Genomic DNA, 19,241 nt, shown 5'->3' with positions numbered 1-19,241 from the left:
GCCGCCGCCACCGCCACTTCCGCGCCGCGCCGGAAGTCCTGCCCCAGCGCGGCGTCCGCGCTCTCGGCTCGGCCAGAAGCGTGCTCCGCTGGCCGGCGTTCCGCTCGGCCCAACCTCTGCAGGAGTCTTCCGGGAGTTCGAGTGCCGCCTGGGAGATAGGAGCCGAGGGCAAGCCTGGCCGGCGTTGTGCTCCGTGCTACTGTGAATCCTCCAACCCATGGGGGCGCCGATACCCTGCTGGGCTACCAGGGGCGGCTTTTCTGGATGATGCCAGCTCCTTGAGGTCTTTCCTAGCCACCCTACCGTGTCATTTCCCCACCTCCACCTACTGCCCGCCGCTTTGCCTGCCTTACTCTCTTCCTTTTGCATTGAGCATTTCCTAGCATGCTCAGTATTCACTTATTTAACGCGCTAACCCCCAATCTCAGAGGATTTACATGTGAGGTTTACCTATTCCAAAGAAGTTCCCCCGAGGTCCAGCAAGGAAATACCTTGGTTTATCCTAAGGGAGGCACGGATGGCGGCAGATCAGTAAAGAATTCGCACCGGGGGCGGGGGCGGGCGCGGTGGCTCAACCCTGTAATCCCAACACTTTGGGAGCCCAGGGGCTCGAGACCAGCCTGGACAACTTCGTGAGACCTCGTCTCTACGATATATCGAAAAATTAGCCGGGCATGGTAGCGCGCGCCTGTAGTTCCGGCTGCTTGGGGAAGACTGAGGCGGAAGGATCGCCTGCGCCCATCGAGTGGACACTGGGGTGTCCGTGAGCTGCCACAGCACCCCAGCCTGGGCGACAGAGTGAGGCTCTGACTCAAAAAATAAAAAAAAATTCGCACGGGGGAGCACTATAGCAAGCAGTTTCATAACTAAACAAGTTAATTATTCAGTTGCCTATCCAGTGTTTACAATTACATTGATTAAAAACAATTACATTGTTTTCACCTTTGCTTGGTCACCTGCAACCGAGGTCACGTCCTGAGAGGAAACAGAGTATGTCCAGACAATACCTCACAATTTATATGTCTGTATAGGACCTAATTTCGTGTTCTGTTCTTTGCTTTTGGTTCCAGCACCAGAGGCATCTGACCCAGAGCAGGCACTCCATAAACACGTTGATGAAGGAAGGAGGAAAGAATGGAGATCATTCCTAGGGCTGATATTCCAGCTGTGTTCTTCTCAGAGAGAGTAGACATTGTGAAACTAAATAACAGGGAGACTCTTAAGAGAAAAATGATGTTTACTGGGGAATAGGCATTGCAGTGGAAAAAAGCATGCCATAGTGAACTATGTGCACATGCTTAAAGGTTTATAAAGGAAGACAAAGTTTGGGGGGTTTTTTTGAGTTGGAGTCTCACTGTCACCCAGACTGGAGTGCAGTGGTTGCTCCCGGCCACTGCAGCCTCGACCTGCTGGGCTCTGGCGATCCTTCCACCTCAGCCTTCCAAGTAGCCGGAATTACAGGCATGCGCTACCATGCCCGGCTGATTTTTTGATTTATTGTAGAGATGAGGGCTCGCCAAGTTGCCCAGGCGGGTCTCGAACTTGTGTGCTCAGGCAATTCACTCACTTCGGCCTCCCAAAGCGCGGGACTACAGGCTGAGCCACCGAGCAAGACCAAGGTTTTTAAAGGAAAAATACAGAGAATTACATAATTGTGAAATAATTATCCTTGACTACAGGGATCAGTAATAAGGATAACACCAGTAGAGGCAGTTGCTGGGCAAATGTCCTTGCACAGGTTTTTTGTGTGTGTGATAGCCTTTGTGCAAGGTTAAAGTTCTCGCGGTGTTTTGTGACAGTTGTTGTTATCAGACATTTATACATGAAAACCCTCCCTCCATGGCCATCCCAGGTTCTGTTCATCAGGGTTTTTTGTTGTTGTTTAAACACAAGTGATTCCATTTTGATTCAGACCGCATTTACATCAACCAAATGTGGAAGGAAAGAAAAGCAGGGAGAGGGATCAGATTTCTACAAAGGCCTGGACCCCTAAAAGGATAGGGCCAATGCAGGAGCAACTGGCAGCCATTGGCGGTATTAAGCAGGGGAGTGATCGATCTTAAACCTTTAAAAGGATTTTTCTGGCTGCCCTATGGAACACATATTGGAGGAGATGCTGGGAATCTGATTTAGAGGCCGTGACAGCCATTTAGGAGAGAGATGGGGTCAGATTGATAGCATATACTTAGAGGTAGAATTCATAAGCCCTTGCGGAAGGGGGATGGACATGGGGACTTGATGTTTCTTCCTTGGGGGACATTCCCGGAAGAGGAGCGGTGGCCCGCCGGATTAACCCTAACATATGAGGTGCCAATGTTTGGAACATCAGACTGGAGACATGGCTGTCCCTGCATGAGGACATGAGTGGAGGCATGTTGGAGGAAGCCTGGCAGATGACAAAGGGGAGGTTTTTAGATAAGAGAAACAGCAGGTGAAGGGCTCATGGATAGATACTGGAAGAACCTGAAAACATTTGCTGGGCCTAAAAGCAGCATGGGAAGGCAGGACGGTGTAAAGGAAAGCAAAGGAAGAGGCCCAGATAGGAGACCTAGATAGGGAAGAGCCAGCTGGAGGCCTCATGGCTGACTGCGAGAGGCTGGAAAAGCAGGAAGACAGAGCAGAGGGCCCAGGCCAGGGATGACACAGCCAGCTGAGACCAACAGTGACACAGAAGACAGAGATGTGGTTTGACACCAAAAGCTACAGTATGCATGTACAAAACACAAACATTCTTTAAATCAGCAACTGACTTTTTCATCTTCAACCCACTCTAACAGAATGCAATGGCTGTCTATGTAGACACCTTTAGGCATAAAGAACACTTCTCAAAATAGTTCTTGCCCTTGGAATGTGCCAGTTGATTTCATGAAAGATTGAACCACAGCTTGAAAACTGGAGACAAGGAAGTGCCACTACAAATCAAATGGTTTTAATATCTGGCCAATATCGAGTGTGGTAGCTCACGCCTGTAATCCCAGCACTTTAGGAGATCAAGGTGAGAGGATTGTTTGATCCCAAGAGTTCAAGACCAGCCTAGGCAACATAGTGAGACTCATCTCTACAAAAGAAATAAAAATAGTTATATGGGCTTGGTGGCACATGCCTATAGTTCCAGCTACTTGGGAGGCTGAGGTGGAAGGATTGTCTGAGTCCAGGAGGTGGAGGCTGCAGTGAGCCAACTATGCTGCTGTACTCCAGCCTGGGTGGAGTACAACTCAAGAAAATAAAATAAAAATAAAATCAGGCCAAAAAGCTTGGCATTAAAATCACATTAGTTTCTTAATGGTTTCTTGAAAGGTTAACAATGGACATAAATGTATACCTGTGGATAATTACTAAAGCAAATCATTTTCTTGAGAACAGAAATAGTTTTAAGAGTCTAGAGTAAAATGAGGAAGGTTCTTGAGTCCCCATTTCCAAAAAGAAAAGCAGGAACTGTCAGGAGGGATAGGTTGAGTGCAAGACAGGCGGAAGACGTCACAGGGCCCTATGGGAAAATAAAAGCATGGCTGCTTTTTCAGAAGAATAAAGGATCAGGAAAATATCCAGCAGGGTAGCCATTTCATCTTCCATTTCCCAGAAGAGATAAGGAAACCCAGTATCTGGACACTTGATCTTAGACAGGTTTAGGGGTAAATGTTTAGGCTGCAGCTGTGCTGACATCAGTGTATTTTAATCTGTAGTCTTTGAGTGGGACAGTCTGAGATAAGGTTATGGTGCAGGTGTTGGCTAGAGCAGCTCCTATCCTGAAGTTTCTGTTCCCTTCCTTTCTGTCTGGGTCTCTCCATCTGGCTATCCATACTGAAGTTGCCCAGTCTGACAGCGCTTCTCCAAGGTGCTTTCCCTCTTGGCACCCAGGCCTCCAGTCACCACTCAAAAGGTTCTGCAAGAGAAGCCACGGTCAGTTGGAGGCTAAAGTGCTTCTGGAGCTGGGGAGGGTTGCCTCCTTTCTCTTTTGAACAGAAGTATCTTGGCTGCCACTAGAGGGCCACCCTCCTGGATTTAAGAGTTCCGACATCATGTGAATTTTGTACATTTCATTAATGTTGTGGGACAAATGCCTTCCCATTTTACATCTCTGAAATCCACATCTGACATTACTGCTGGCAGGTAGCACTTGGGATGTCGTTGTCCTGGCCGTAGCTGGCCCTCATGGCCCTGGTTTTATATACTATGGGCTCCCGGAGCTACAAAGTAGCTGAAATACCATAGAGTCAACTGGAAAAGAGCAGAAAATATGTGCAAGTGGATCGTGTCTCAGCCACTTTGTGGGCTGGTTGCAACTGGAACTTGTGCACTCTCAATGCCACAGGAGTCACTGGTTGAAATGACAATTTTATATCTATTACATTAACCGCAGAATGTTCAAAGTGCAGCCCAACCATCTCTTTTTCCCCTCAACTCTTTGAGAACAGAGGAAGATCCTGGTATGATGCAGGGAGCACTACAGTGGGATCCAAAATACAAAGTCCAGCAAGTCACTTTTTTACTGGCTACTGTGAAGTCACTAAGATTGCGAGAAACTGTGAGGAATGGGAAAATAAGGAGATAAACAAATTAGTGGCTTCCAGGTTAGCTAATTTTGAAAAACATTAGAATCTTCATGCGGGAATGGGTTTTCCAGGGGCCCTCAGTTCCCACTACTTCCCATTGTGCCCCATTGGGTGGCTTCACCCAGCAGTGGCCCTGCTGAGGGCAAGGCTGAGGGGCCAGTCCCAGCACAGACAGCTGCTAGGTCCTGACCAGCAGACACAATCCATCACCTCTTTATTCATATAAGCCTGTCCTAATCACCCATTCTCTTTCCACTCACCTCCATGTCCTCAGGGCAGCTTCTTCTAGAGGTTTGATCCTCAGGCCATTGAGTCAGAATCACCTAAGTGCCTGTTAACAATGTAGCTTCCTAAGCCTGCCCCAGACCTAGGGACTAGTATATCTGAGGGGTAGGCCTGAGGTCTATATTTACACCAATTTTTATTCAGACTAATTTTTGAAAATCACTTTCTAAAAGCATTAAAGTCTGGATAGTAGTTTTCCATACTGATTAGAGTGATAAAAACAGCTGCGCATGTTTGAAAATCAAGATATGCTTTAAGACATTTTATTTTACAATTTAACATAAATCTAGAATATTTAACTTTTCATACAAATTTAACTTTAAAAACAGCTATTTGCTATTTTACATACAAAAGATTCAAAACAAAATTCTTAACTTAGAGCGACTTCGCCTTTGCATTCCAGCCAGTGAGAGGCAGGGAAGAGGGCGGCTGCTGGCAGTGGAGACCCCAGGCCATCAGCTCTGACCCCCAATCCCTCAGCCCACTCCCTCCAGCACAGAAAATATATGTAGGCTTTTCGCTTTTTCAAATAAAATTTCTACTAAAGTGTGTTTCTAAGGGTTGAAAACCACTTTAGGATTGCTCTTTTAACAGAGAGTAAAAGGCAAAGGCTTTTATTCTGCTCAGAACTTGAGGAGTGGTGAGTCCACGTTTTCCTTGTCAGCCTCAGGGCTCAGCAGGATCAGAGGGGAGCCCAGGTCTATGAGCTGGAAGAGAGAAGAGCCGAGGAGTGTAGACTCAGCCAGATGGCCCCTCCTATCACACCTCCCCAACACTGAATACTGACTGCCTGGGAGTCATTGCCACTTGTGACTTGGTGCCATAAAAACAACTTGTTCACTCTGGTTCACTTACATTTAAAACAAAACTCAAGCCTGGCATGGTGGCTCACGCCTGTAATCCCAGCACTTCAGAAGGTGGAGATGAGAGCATTACTCGAGCCTAGGGGTTCGAGACCAGCCTGGGCAACTTGGCGAGACCTCATCTCTACAGTAAATCAAAAAATTAGCCAGGTGTGGTGATGCATGCCTGTGGCTCCAGCTACTTGGAAGGCTGAGGTGGAAGAATTGCCTGAATCCAGCAAGTCGAGGCTGCGGTGGCTGTGAGCATGCCACTGCACTCCAGCCTGAGCAACAGAGTGAGACTCTGACTCAAAACAAGCAAACAAACAAAAAGCAAAACTCAGTTGGGTGCAGTGGTTCACACCCATAATCCAAGCACTTTGGGTGACTGAAGTAGAAGGATTGCTTGAACTCAGGAGTTTGAGACCAGCCTAGGCAACATAGGAAGATCCTGTCTCTATAAGAAAATCAAATTAGCTGGGTGTGGTGACATGAGCCTGTAGTCTCAGCTACTTGGAAGGATCGCCCGAGCCCAGGAGTTTGAGGCTGCGGTGAGCCGTGATCGTGCCACTATACTCCAGCCTGGGTGACAAAGTGAGACCCAGACTCAAAAAATTTAAAAAAATAAGAAAAAAAAAGGAAATTTGACCATAATGTCTAAGAAATTGAAAGGAGACAAAGACAACCTGAAGAACCCAGTCCCTCCAACATGAATGCTCCCTCACTGCACATGCAGCCCTTCAGGCTGTGGAGCAGGATAGACATGACTCCTGCTCATGGGGTCCCAGCAGGACGCCTCAGAGGCAGCTGGCATCTCCAGAAGCTCAGACCACCACAGGTGAGGCATGTACTGTGACATGTAGCCCTGAGAAGCTTCAATGGCCACTCTTAAGGGCCACTGAAGCTTGATGTGAAAAGTTTGATGTGAGAAGCTTGATGTCCCCAGAGATAGGGAACAAACCCAAAATTAAGAATACCTGAGGCTGAATCAACATGAACTACCTGTCCCTTCTTACCTGTCCTACCGCCGGTAAAGGTTTTGCCACAACATTTGTAATCATGTCTGGAGTGTTCATCATGAGGTCGATCAGAGGTCTGCTTTCAGATCTCACAGCCACAGTGGCTTCTGGAGTACTGCAGAAGTCGATGAGAAGAAGGTCAGTGAGGGGTTTGCTTTCAGTTTTTGGAGCGCCGGCAAGTGGATCCAGTTTGATATCTATGAGAAGAGCCTAGATAAGAACACAAGATTGAAAGGAGAGTCCAGATCTTTTTGTCAATCGTCTTAGGAAAACGTATGCTTTGCTCATGTCCCCAGATGGGCTAACGGTTTGGAAACCCAAGGAAAAAGGGTTGCTGGGCTCTTGGTGGGAGAAGGCTCTGTCTTTGGTGTGCTTGACTGACTAGTCCTCTCCTCTCTGGCAGCTGTCCATCTCCCTGTCCATACCCTGCCCACCTTCAGCCAACACAGCTTCTGCTACCCTGCCTCCTGTTTCCCACTTCCTGACCCTGGAAGACTGACCCTTGCCTTTGTCAAGTACAGGGGAAAAGGAGTTGCTTTTATATCCTCTAGACATCTAGAAGTCCTGACTGTCTCTCCTCTGCCAGCCATAGCCATTGAGTTCCTATGCAGCTTCCAGAGCAGTCTCCATTTAAGTAAACTATGTCTATTTCTGCATACCTCCTTAGGGGGTGTGTCTGCACATGGCTTTGCTTCATCCAGAGTTGCTTCTGCAGTGGTGCTTTTTGAACAAGTCAAGTCATTTTTTTCTGGAGAAAAGTTAAGTGCCTGAGGCACATTGGATGGAGGAGAAAAACTTCCATCAGGTGACAAGTCTGCCTGCCTGGAATCAATCTTTCTGTTGCTTTCCCTTGTTGGTTCAGTTCTGTGGGAGGAAAAAAAAAATCTTAGGAAATTTCTTAAAATGCTCGTTCATTTGGCTGTGATTTGGGAAGCAGGTCCCTTCTGAAGGAGAAGTGTCCCCATGGTGGACAGCACCCTAGCTCTGGTGCCAGTTCTTTGGCAAAGCCACCCAACCATGAGGACTTTCAGACCTTCAGTTTCCTACATATAAGGAGGGCTCAAAAGTGTACTGTATCTGTCTGGTATCACCATGTGCCTATTTTATCCCTTTTCTTTAAAGTTTTTAAGTAGGAGGAAAAGAGCTTGTCCATTACCTCCCGAAAAGGAGCAAAGACCACATGCAGGAGTCCCTTCCTCTGGAGGCACAGCTGGCTCTGTCCTGCTTCTCCCAGGCCTAGGTGGACCACATGGCTGACTCCTCCTGTCCCTAACACCCTCTCCCCTGCTGCTTCTTCTGGAGACATGGTCCTGCGCCCTGGACAGGGCTGAAGCACCCATTACACACTGCCTGGTGCTGGCCCTCTGCTCTAACATGTTTCCTGCTGGACAGCAACATGAGTGCCCAGCTGGGTTTGCCTATCACCCAGCAGGCCCTTGAATACCTGTCAATGCAAAACTGAATTACTTGAGGAAACCAAGGAAAATAGTAGTGTCTGTGAATTAATACAGAATATATTCTTTCTAACATTTTAAAGCTTTCATGACAATCTGAAAAAAAGTAGAATTTTTTTTCTCTACAGTTACAAACATTCATTCAACTTAAACACATATTCCTAACTATTTACATACTGGGTCTTCTGTTTTTAGTGAAGCCTTTTTTTCTTACTTTCTCTGGAATTTCATGCCGTTCCCTCTCCCCTTTGTAACATATATCCCAGCATTTTTTTCTCCCAGAGTCTTCTCCATTCTCATAGAACTAGATACATACATGGCCAATATATAGATATGATATATATAACATATACATATTTGTTGGTAGATATATAAAAATATGAGCATAAAATATATAAGCATGTATAATTTATATCTGAATATCTAAATATTATATATGTATATATATTTTTAACACAGGATTTTTTTCTTGGCTACTGTTTCTTTTGTCCAAGTGGGATCATATAGCAGCTGATTCCACTTTAAAAAGGTAGAATCTTATTTATTATACACTCCCTTCTGCCTCCTTTTTCAAGGATTCCTCAGGAAATCTTTCCAAGTCAGCTGGTACAAGCCAACTCCTGCCCGTAATGGCCACCTAGTCATGTACTTCCATTCTTTGTTACCATGAACATCTCGGCACATGAGAACTGCAGTCTTGGCGCCTGTGGTAGGATCTGGGTCAGATACATGTAATTACACTTGAATATGTTGACAAATGGCTTTCCAAAACACACAATCACAATGCGCATTTTTGCTGGCAATGTTCCAGACTCCCTCTGCCCCACAACCTCCCCAGTTAGTGTCTATGAAGAGCAGTCACCTAGTTACCATAATTTACATTTCCCTAACACCAGGGAATTTGGTATCTTCTCAGATGTTATTGACTATCTGAGCTTATTCCGACGCTAAGCCTGTTATGTTGTTTTATAGCCAACCAATTGTCTATTGACTTCATTTATGGTCATTTTAGCCACAGAAAAAGCAAAAGACCTTCATTCCTATACTGTGAATATGGCCATCTTCTCTTTACCCCTGGGCTGTCAGCAGTGACCAAGGTCTCCTGCCCTATGATAGCTCACAGTCTCCTAGTTTTTCTTTGAACTATTGTCTTCTTTTGTTTGCAGTATTTAAATCTCTAAGTCATCTGGAATTTATTTTCTCATGATGTAAGTTAGGTTGGATTTAATTTTCTTCTAGATAGATAACAATTTATTTGTGTTTTTAAAAATGTATCCTTTATTCAAATTGAGATCCACATGAAAAGAAAAAATAAACAAAAGAACAGAGTACCATATGTTCTCACTCATAAGCGGAACTTGGACAATTATAGTACTATAAGAAAGTGATTGGCAGTAGTGGGAAACTGTCAGGGGATAGGGAGAGGTGGGATTGGCAGTTGAGGGAAATTGCTAGGGGAGGGAGGGGCATACCTCAGCAACAAGGGTACCTGCATAATCAACATTTATATACCTAACCCTGATTGTACCCCGCATCTTTATAATAATAAAAAAAAGGAATAGCAAAAAAAAAAAAAGTAAAAAAAAGAAACAAATACTAAATAGAAATATATCTTTCCTAGAAAGAGGAATTTCATTAAAAAGATAATGCAAAATAAATTACATCTATATTCATAAATGAAATCAGTCTATAGTTTCCTTTTTTAGGTATTATCATTATACCTATCATGTTTGGCTATTAACATGAACTGAAGAACTTTACATCTTTATCTATAGCCTGAGTTAGTTAACTTTAGAAATTAGAATAATCTATTTTGAAGGTTATACTTAGCACGCCTGTGCCCTTATCTGAGCCATGTCTTTTTCAACCATTAATCACCTTCTAAGCTCTAAATATGACTTAATTCATGTTTCCCTAGGTCAATTCAAATAACTTGTACATTTTAGGAAATCATTTCATGAGGTTTTCAGACTGACTATCATAGAATTACTGGCAGTATTTTCTTACAAGATCTTAATTTTTTCCTCTATCTATACATATGTCTATTTTTTCACTGCGATCTTGTCAATTTTTGCTGACCTCTCCCAGCTGCCCCTCTGGGGACAAGGGGGATGGATGAGGAACTCACTGGGCCTCAGGTCTGTCATTGGATAGCCCCAGGTGGTAGCTGTCTCACAGGTGATGGGAAGCAGAATGCTGCCGACCTCCTAGAGGCAGAAGCATTTCCTGCTGGGTCAGGCAGCCAGAACAGTACAACAGATCTTTCCACCATGATGGAAGTGTTCGATATGGCAGCTGTAAGTCACTTGGCTACTGAGCATCTGAAATGCGGTGAGTGCAAGTGGGGAACTGACCTTTGAATTTTATTTAATTTTAATTAATTAAAATGTAAGTGGCCACATGTGACTAGTGGGTCCACATGGGGCAGTGCAAATAGATAATTCTCCCCTATTCCCTGCTATCTTGTACTCTCAAGGGTACAGGAGAATACACTGCCTACCTGTTAAAGTCCTTAGTGGCCTCTTGGGGGCTGGGGAAACAAAGCCCAGTCATAACCCTCCAATCCCCAACCAGAATACATAGATCTGTGGGCTGCTCTTTCTGGAAGCCATAGCTTTAGGGGCTACTACACCTTTCTTCACCCACCTTACAGCAAGGTGAACCTGCTCATGTTGGTCATAGGATCCCCAGGGCCCAAGGCCTGACCTGTCTTGAGCCTGACCTGTTTTGAACCCCCATCCGGCTCTGGAGTACCAGACTGGAATTGGAAGTGAACAGGAGTCAGTTCAAGGTTCCATGTTCCCTCAATGCTCCAGCCTTCCCCAAAGCTCTACCACAATGCAAAAAGAGCATGGAAAGCCTGATACCTGTGCTTTGCCCAATGTCCTTTACAGACAAAACTTCAAATCAAGGAAGCCAGCAACTAACACTAGATTCTACCAGGAGATTGCTCTCTTATTTCTTGAGCACCTACTGTGCTAGGGGCTGGTTCTCAGGTCTGGGGATAAGTGATAACAGAAGATACTGACACAAGGTCCCAGCATTCAGGGAGCTCCTTGCTAAGGGAAGAGTCAGATAGTCATTGAGGAGACCAATACAAACATGCTCCATGTTCAGGTGGTGAGAAAGTGAGAGCTGCTCTGGAAAAGCAATGTAGGGGAAAGGAACAGAGGGAGTGGGTAGGGAGGTGGTGCTATTTTATACAGGGTTCTCCAGAAAGACCTGAGGTTGGCCCTTGGACAATGACTTCAATTAACATGAGGCAGCTCTGCCAGGACCAGGGGGAGGCACGATTAAGGCAGCGAATAACAAGGCTAGGCTTGCTGGCAAGACTGCGGGAGGCACGTGGCTCTAGTGCCATAAGAGAGGGTGGGAGACCAGGCAGGAAGTGGGTGGTTGTTGTCATCCCTGATGAAGACCCTAAAGGGTATGGGCAGCACATGATCCAAGAGTTCCTGAGGCAAATGTATCTCCTTGGGCAGCTGTGCCTCCAGGGCTTTTTCCAGAAAGGTCCTCATCTACTCAAATGGTGGAACCAGGGCAAGGCCTTCTCCCTTTCAGTGAGCCATCAACAGGAGAGGTGGGGTCAAGCTCTCATCCCCATTGCTGAGAAGGGGTGACAAATATCAGCCCAGTTTTTTCCTGACAAGTGACTATATAGCCTTTCCAGCACAAAAATATTCTTGGGATTTTATGAATTTGAGAAACATATTGTGCAACTTTTCTCTCTTACCTTGATGTAGATTTTTTCCGGGGCTCAGAAGAGAGCTGCCGAGCAGGCACACACAGGGGAGAAGCCACAGCCCTGGGCATGGTTTTAGGGGTTATTAATGGAATGCTAGAGAGGCGCCGGCTGGCAGGTGTGGGCAAGGCTGAAACACGTCTCGTGCTCAGGGGGGTCCATGAGCTGCTCACCAGACTCTGCGGAGCTGGCTCTGACGAATGTCTAGCAGGAGTGCTGTGGACAACAAGCCTGGCAAAGGCAAAAGCAAAGTCTTGAGCACAAGTGATCTAAAAGAACAGAACCTAAGCATTCAGGCAATGTATTAATGCAGTTTTAAGCCCTATGGTTTCAACCTAAGATTCAGGCCAGCAAGGCCTGTGTGAACTCTGTTCCCTGAGGAGGTGCTCCAGCATGGGCAGGACACAGAGCTGCTGCCAAACTACTATGAAGTCTTGGCGTGGGCTTCAGATTCCTTAGGGGGAAATGCCTTTACCCTTTCTCCTCACAGGTAAGCAAGACTGATCAAATGTGACTGTATTTTACAGATGGCACCACTAAAACTCGCTTCAAGGGAGGTTCAGAAGAGACCCACAAAATCCATCTTTTGAAGATATCATAGTTTCCATAAGTAAGTCCAGACCCACGGCAGTATCTGGCGGGCAAGCGAGTAGACAAGTAGGTCTCACTACATACCTGTGTACTCTCAGCTTAAGGTCACCTGAGGCAAACCTGAACACAAATGAGCAAAAAAGCAGGGAACTTGGTGCTTGGTTCTCACACATCTCACATCCCTGGTGACTCCTGTGGCTTTGACTACCAACATGTTTGCCTTTGCCTAACTGTGGCTTTCTGTTGTTGTTAAGAGGAGAGTTCACTGTTACTTGCTATAGACTGAATGTTTGTGTTTCCTCAAATTCATATGTTGAAATCCTAGCCCCCCCACAATATTTTTTAAAAAAGAAAGAAAGAAACCCTAGCCCCTAAGGTGATGGTTTTAGGTGATAGGTCTTTGGGAGGTGATTAGGTCATGGGGGAAGAGCCCTCATGAATGGGATGAGCACTTGTCTACAAGAGGCCCAAGGAAGCTTGTTCACCCCTTCCCTCATGTGAGAAGGTGTGGTCTACGAACCAGGAGACAGCCCCTCACCAGACACCAAATCTGCTGGTGTCTTGATCTTGGTCTTCCAGTCTCCAGAACTGTGAGAAACAAATGTTGTTTAAGCCACCTAGTCTGTAGTATTTCTGTTACAGTAGCCCAAAAGGACTAAGACATTATTTAAAAATAAACCAAGTTAAAGACATACTACCAACATGGAACTCACGGGAGGTCTGAGGGTGACATATCTACTGGTTCCATTTTGGACAATTTGTATATTCTTCAAAAATAATCTGAAAACAAGCTTTAATTAACATTACTGAAAAGCAGAGTCACTCCAGGGAGCACCTGCAGGAGAGTGCTATCAGGTGGTGCTGCTGCTCTCTGCAACATTCTGGGATCACCCCTGCTTCCTTTGTTGACCAGTTCCAGCAGCTCCCCCACAAGTAGCAGTGAAATAAATCAAAACACCAACAAGTGTAATCCTCAAAGTAGCCCTGGGTGGGGTAAGGAAACTGAGACACAGAGAGATAAGGGAGTAAGTGGTCAGCTGGCTCTGGTTTTTACTCTCAACCACCACATGTGGGAGGGAAGGCAGCTCAGCATGGCAGCATGGCGACACACTCAGCATGTGAGAGGAATCATTGGGTCTGACCCCATGAAGCATGTCCCAAATTCACAATGGAGGAAATTAAGCCCAGAGTCATTAAAAGACTTGCAGATGGCACCAGGCTTGTCTGTGGCAGAGCCAGTAGCACCCTCTCCGGTGTCTTAGCCAGGCTTATTCTGCCCACCCCGCCCAGCAAGGTCCAGAGCAGTGCCCTTTCCTGGCCACATGCTGGCATTAGGACCCCATGCTAATCTATTGGTTCCTGCTGCCTCCACTCCAGCTCCATGTAGGAGACTTTGAGGTGCAGACATTCTAGGGAGTGCTTTTGCGAGCTCTCCTGTGCTGTGCCCAGGCATACAACACTGCACTGGGACTCAGCCTCAGTGAGGGGCAATAAGCACAGAATAGAGGGACAATGAGGGGGTGGACATTCAAGCAATTCCTGCACCAGTCTAGGTGGCACACAGTTATACATGTGTGCATTTTCTTACAGTTTGTAGTATCTGCTATGCTGAGCATGGGGCTGCTCCAATTGACAGATGAGACAAAATCAGTATGTTCAGGAACTTGCACTAGATCATAGACCAGGAAGTAGTGGAGCTGGGATTCAACCCAAGCCTGAATAACTGTTACACACCAGTGGTCTTTAACCATGGCACAGATCAGATGCCTGGGAGCTTTGGAAAATCCAGATGCTGAGCTCCACCCCAGACCAACTGAATCAGAACCTCTGGGGTGGGCACGGAGGTAAGAGTGCTGAAGGAATTTGTGTTGTACATCCTGGTAAGACAACCACACCACCCTAGGGCTGAGAATTTCTGTACTGTGCTGTGCAGAGGTTGAATGTCTTAAGTCTGTGATAGTTGTAAAAAAGGCCTGCACACCTCAGGAGCTCAGTCTGTACCCAAGAGACTGACACACAGGCCAGGCTGTGGGGTCACCACATGCTTGAGGAGGCCCTTAAAGAAGTTGGCAGACACTTCAGTCATTCTTACAGCAGTAAAAAGAAAGAAAGCTGACCAATGTCAATTACCTGCCAACTGACGTGCACGACTGTGGCCTTTGTGCCCGTGAAAGCCTTGGTGTTGTGCTGTCTGGGGATTCACCTGCGATAAGAGAGGAAGAGTACAGTCAGTCAGGACGATCATGTGGGAAATCTACTGTGTGGGGACCTTCACCAAATGGGCAGCTCTCCTCTAAATGTCTCCATTGTCCCACCTTATGGTGAAGATGGCACTAGGTCTGGCGAGTCAGCACAGGGCAAACCTACCAGAGGCAGGCATGTGAAAGGCACTCTTCTCCTACCAGGGACCTCAGCCAAGGCAAGGATTCTGGCCTGACCGATGAACGCAGGACAAAGAGCTGTCCTCACTGCTCTCTCTATGCTGGCTGCTGATCCCCACAGGCACAAGCACGACTTTGAGAGGCTTGTGTGAGGCGAAGCCTACTTGTCAGCCACCTGCACACACTAGAAATGACACATTTCTGCCCATAGAAATGATACTGTAATGTGGTTAGAAATCCAAGAAACCCAGCAAAGCCCATAAATGCCTTAGTTTTCCTGAACCATGACATTACTGGGGTGATAATAACACATTACAGTATTTTTGTGCTGTTTTAGTTGACAAAGCACTTCCACGTTTATGATCTCATCTGATATTCACAAGGCAACAAAAAGCAGGCTCTGAGGGCAAGGGATTCCACAGAGTCACCAAGCCAAAGCCCGGCACAGATCTCAGATGTCCAGTCTCACCACCGTACCCCTCACAACCTGGTTCCATGTGAACCAGCTCACAGGGAAGCATTTCTCAACATACACTTAAGTGTCAGCCACATGTGCTTTAGGGCCTCAAAGCTTCCTGTGCCAGGACCCCTTGCAACATATTGCTATATCTTGAAAGCCACAGGAAAGAGGCTATTCCCAGGGCTCCTTGCCCCAGTACTGGGGGAAGGGCAGGGTCTAGAGCCGAGACCCCTTCTTGGCAGGTGCTCCCAGGAGGCCGCCCAAGGATCCAGGCTGCTGCCCCTGCAGGCATATCTCCCATCTTAATGAATCTACACCTGCCCTTCTGCCCCCGCCAAGCAACTGTCCCACAGCCCTGCCTTCAAAGCCAAATCTCTTCAAGAGAGCTGCCTGCACTGCCTGTCTCCGCTGCCCCTCTCCTGTTCTTTTAAAAATCACCTCTATTAAAGTGATTCATGTGGACTTTGTTATGAGACAAAACAAGTCTCCTGCTGCACCCACCCTGCTCCCTTACAACTTTTGGTGGTTTCTTGGAGTTCCTACCTTCTAATTTCTAAATCACATACTCAAACTGCTACTTCTGCTAAGTTAAAGGCCTCATTCCCTCACACCTCCCCACCTGCCCGTCGGTCCATTCACCAGGCCCTGGGTGTTTCACCAGCACTGCAGATGCACACATAGCTGAGTCACGTGCTCCCACCTTTCCCCACTTCCATTTTGAGTGTGTTTCTTTTATTTTTTGGGGTGGGCAGAATATGTCATTAAATCGTCCCATAACCTTGGTCTTTGGGAGCATTCTCCATGTGGTTACAGCCCTCAAGTCACTGATCCTGCTGTTCACAGAGGTCTCTGAGACTTGAGCTGGTCATTCCCAGTCAGTGTCAAAGCAAGTGGGGCCTCCCTTATGCTTACCACCTCCCATGCTGGAGTCCCTCTCATGGACTCCCCTCTTCCTCTTTACTGTTTTCTCCCTCCCCCATCTGGGAGGAGCAGTTTCCAAAATGGCATGGGAATTTAACACAAAAAAGGTATCTTTACTAGACCCGCACAAATGACCAAGGCTTAGTGTCAGCATACTCCTAGACTGACACTGATCCCCCAAACATGGAAGGTGTTGCTCTACTGTAGCTCCTGACACTGCAGAGGCCAAGCCCAGAGTCATTATGAATCTCAATCCTTTGTGTGACCCTGGACAGTATGGACTCACAAGAAGTAATACTATTTGTCACTGGACTATTTTACAAATAATGCTGCTTGTCTTGGGACTACTTTAAGAACATGCACATACGGAAGGCTCCATGACAGGGTTCTGCTCACGTTGCCCCTCTGCTCTGAGTGCCTTCAGCCCCTCCTCCGCAGTGACAGCTAGCATCACTGCCAACAAGCAGACACACATACCACTGGTGGTCTCAGCCAAAACACAAGGCTGCCACCATGTGGTTCCCACAGCTGTGTGTTCCCAACTGTGTGGCCGCTCCCCTGTGGCCTCTCTGTCAGCCAGTGCGAGTTTGTGGAACCAGTTTTGACTCATGAAGAATGACAGATGGTGCAAGGGGCAACCCTGTCCCTGGTGTTGTGGAGAAAGGAGGAACAGCCTGCTGAAGGTTGATGCTGAGGAGCCATCAAGAACAGTCTGGGCAATGGAGGGAAAAGCCAGGAAGCAATTGGGATTAGCAGAATCATAAATTGTGGCATCAAGCAACCCGACAGCCAGGAGGACCAGCCAGCAGCTGGCAAATGTGGTCAGAAGAAACAGGGCAGAGGCATGTTGAAGCTTGCAGCATTGGACAGAGAGGAAGTAAACACTACTGAACACCCCTCCACATGACCTGGCCATGAGGTGCTGCCGATAATTCAGTGCATTATAGCTCCTACTTCTGCAAACAACTCAGCTCTGTGATGCTGACACCTAAACTTGGATCTCCAACTGTGACTTCTCTGAGCTCAGCTGCCTGTTCTACACAACTGCAGCCTATGCAGCCTTCATACTTACCACCTCTCAGGTGAGACTGTGGGGTCTGCCCATTTCTGACCCTCCCATCACATGACAGGCAGCACCCAGGTCTTCTTGCCAGAACCTCAGGGTCACTTGAGTCCCTCTCCACACTGCTACGTGGTACCCTAACCTACCAGAATGTCAGGCACACAGCAGCACCCCTGGCCTTCTTTCCCACTGCCAGCCTAATCTCTCACAGCCAAAGTGAGACCTGCTTGGCCCTGCCTGCCTCACTCCTGCCCACAGAGTATGTTCTTCCTCAGTGGAAGGTCATGTCACTCAGCTTGTAGCCCTTGCACATACCTCCTCCTGCACTCAGACGTCTACTATATGGTCACGAACTGCTCCATGAGCTGGCCTTGGGCTGCCTCTTTGTCTTCATCTCTGTTTTATTTTTTCTTTGTTCACTAACCTGGCTGAGGTTGCTAGTTTTTGTTCAACAGTGACTTTCCACTTCTTTCCAGTAAGAAATGTTAGCTGGGTGCAGAACAAAGGCAATGCACCCTAGCATCCTGCGCAGGGAAGTGTGTGATGGAGGGGACATAAATGGAGTGACAGGACAACTTTCAGTAAGTGTCCTTGAAAGGTAGGGCTTTGCTCTTTTTTACCTAGTCAATCTTCCAGCTGGTAGGTATGAGGGTTAGAGCTGGTGCAGCCATACTAGATCATGAGGAAGAGGAACTAATCATGGCAAAACAAGATGGAAAAAGCCTGGGTCCATAACACCAAGGAGTGCCTACCAGCTCTGGAGGGTCTACTGTGATTTCCATGTGAGAGGAAAGTAAACATCTATCTTGATTAAAAACATTGTGATTTGGGGCTTGTGGGAGAATCAAACCCCAGCCACTGTAACTATATTCCTACCACTCTAGGCTTCGTTCTGTTCCCAGAACTTGCTGAGCATCTTTCTGCCTTGATACCTCTGCACTTGCCATCCTCTCTGCCTGAAACGTTCTCCCTCTGGCTTTTCTAATGGCTGCTTCATTCTCGCAGTTCAGATCTCAGCCCAGTATCATCACCTGACCACCTTAGCTGAAGGAACTACTCTATCTAAATCCCTCCCCAGCACCTACCAGTCCTACATGATGCCACCCTCTTTTAGTCTCTTAATTGTACTTATGATCTGGAGGCATACTTATCTGATAACTTTTCATGTTTTTTCCTATTAAATGTAAATTCTATGAGAGCAGGATCTGTCTTATCATTACACCCTTTGTCCATGAAAAACACGTCAGTACAAAAAAGACATGCAGCAGCTCATTCTTACACACAGAAACTCAAAATGGGGTTTTTGGAAGCAAAAGTTCATCTGTGCTGGCCAACAATGCCAGTAACTTGAAAATATTCAAGTCACCTACAACGTAGATCTATAGGACAGAAGAGGCCAGAACAATCCTCTCACCTGAAGCCGGCTCTGTGCAACTTTCTGCATTGCACAAATTTGTTAGATACATCTGCTGAATCTAACACCCATCCAGGTTTTCTAACACCACACCAGGCTTTCTGCTAGGGCAGGCAGGCGGGACCCAAGCAGAGCACAGCAGTCTCACTGACTGGAGACAGTGGCTAGAGTTCAGGAGGCTGAAGTAGCTGGAATATGAGGGCCAGAGACTAGAGGAGAGGGAGCTACATGGGGAGAAAAAGCTTTAGGGATCTGAGAGAAGTGTCAATCAGCGCTGAGTATTAATCAGCGCACCAGTGCAGAGCAGATCCTTAAGGCTGAGACAAGAGCAACAGCTAGGGAATAATGACCAGAGCTCACAGGGCTGAGAATCATACCCCTTTCAATAGCCAGAGTAGAGAGACCTCATGGAGCACACAGTGTATTCAGTAAAAACCTCAGAAAGGCCACCTGTTAGTAGGAGGGCTAACCTATCGTAAGGATAAAGGTTAGTGTAGACTTGCCTCTTCAAAACTT

The 19,241-nt window shown here is 46.8% G+C and overlaps 1 protein-coding gene across 1 annotated transcript in view; it reads right to left on the bottom strand.

Annotated features, from left to right (window-relative positions):
• Positions 1-5,103: 5,103 nt before the first annotated feature.
• The window catches only part of GTSE1 (G2 and S-phase expressed 1), a 30,308-nt gene continuing 16,170 nt past the window's right edge, over positions 5,104-19,241 (bottom strand). The window contains exons 8-12 of the mRNA XM_008048813.2: positions 14,617-14,689; positions 11,887-12,126; positions 7,359-7,563; positions 6,697-6,909; positions 5,104-5,545 (exon numbers count right to left, since the gene is read on the bottom strand). Coding sequence (XP_008047004.1) covers positions 5,462-5,545; positions 6,697-6,909; positions 7,359-7,563; positions 11,887-12,126; positions 14,617-14,689 — 815 coding nt within the window. The 3' untranslated portion in view covers positions 5,104-5,461. The remainder of the gene's footprint in view (positions 5,546-6,696; positions 6,910-7,358; positions 7,564-11,886; positions 12,127-14,616; positions 14,690-19,241) is intronic.

This window comes from Carlito syrichta, unplaced genomic scaffold (assembly GCF_000164805.1).
Source record: "Carlito syrichta isolate Samal-C Ts95f unplaced genomic scaffold, Tarsius_syrichta-2.0.1 Scaffold126791, whole genome shotgun sequence".
Lineage (NCBI taxonomy): Eukaryota > Metazoa > Chordata > Mammalia > Primates > Tarsiidae > Carlito > Carlito syrichta.
Note: the sequence above shows the minus strand (reverse complement) of the source record. Positions and strands in the feature narration are given on the sequence as shown.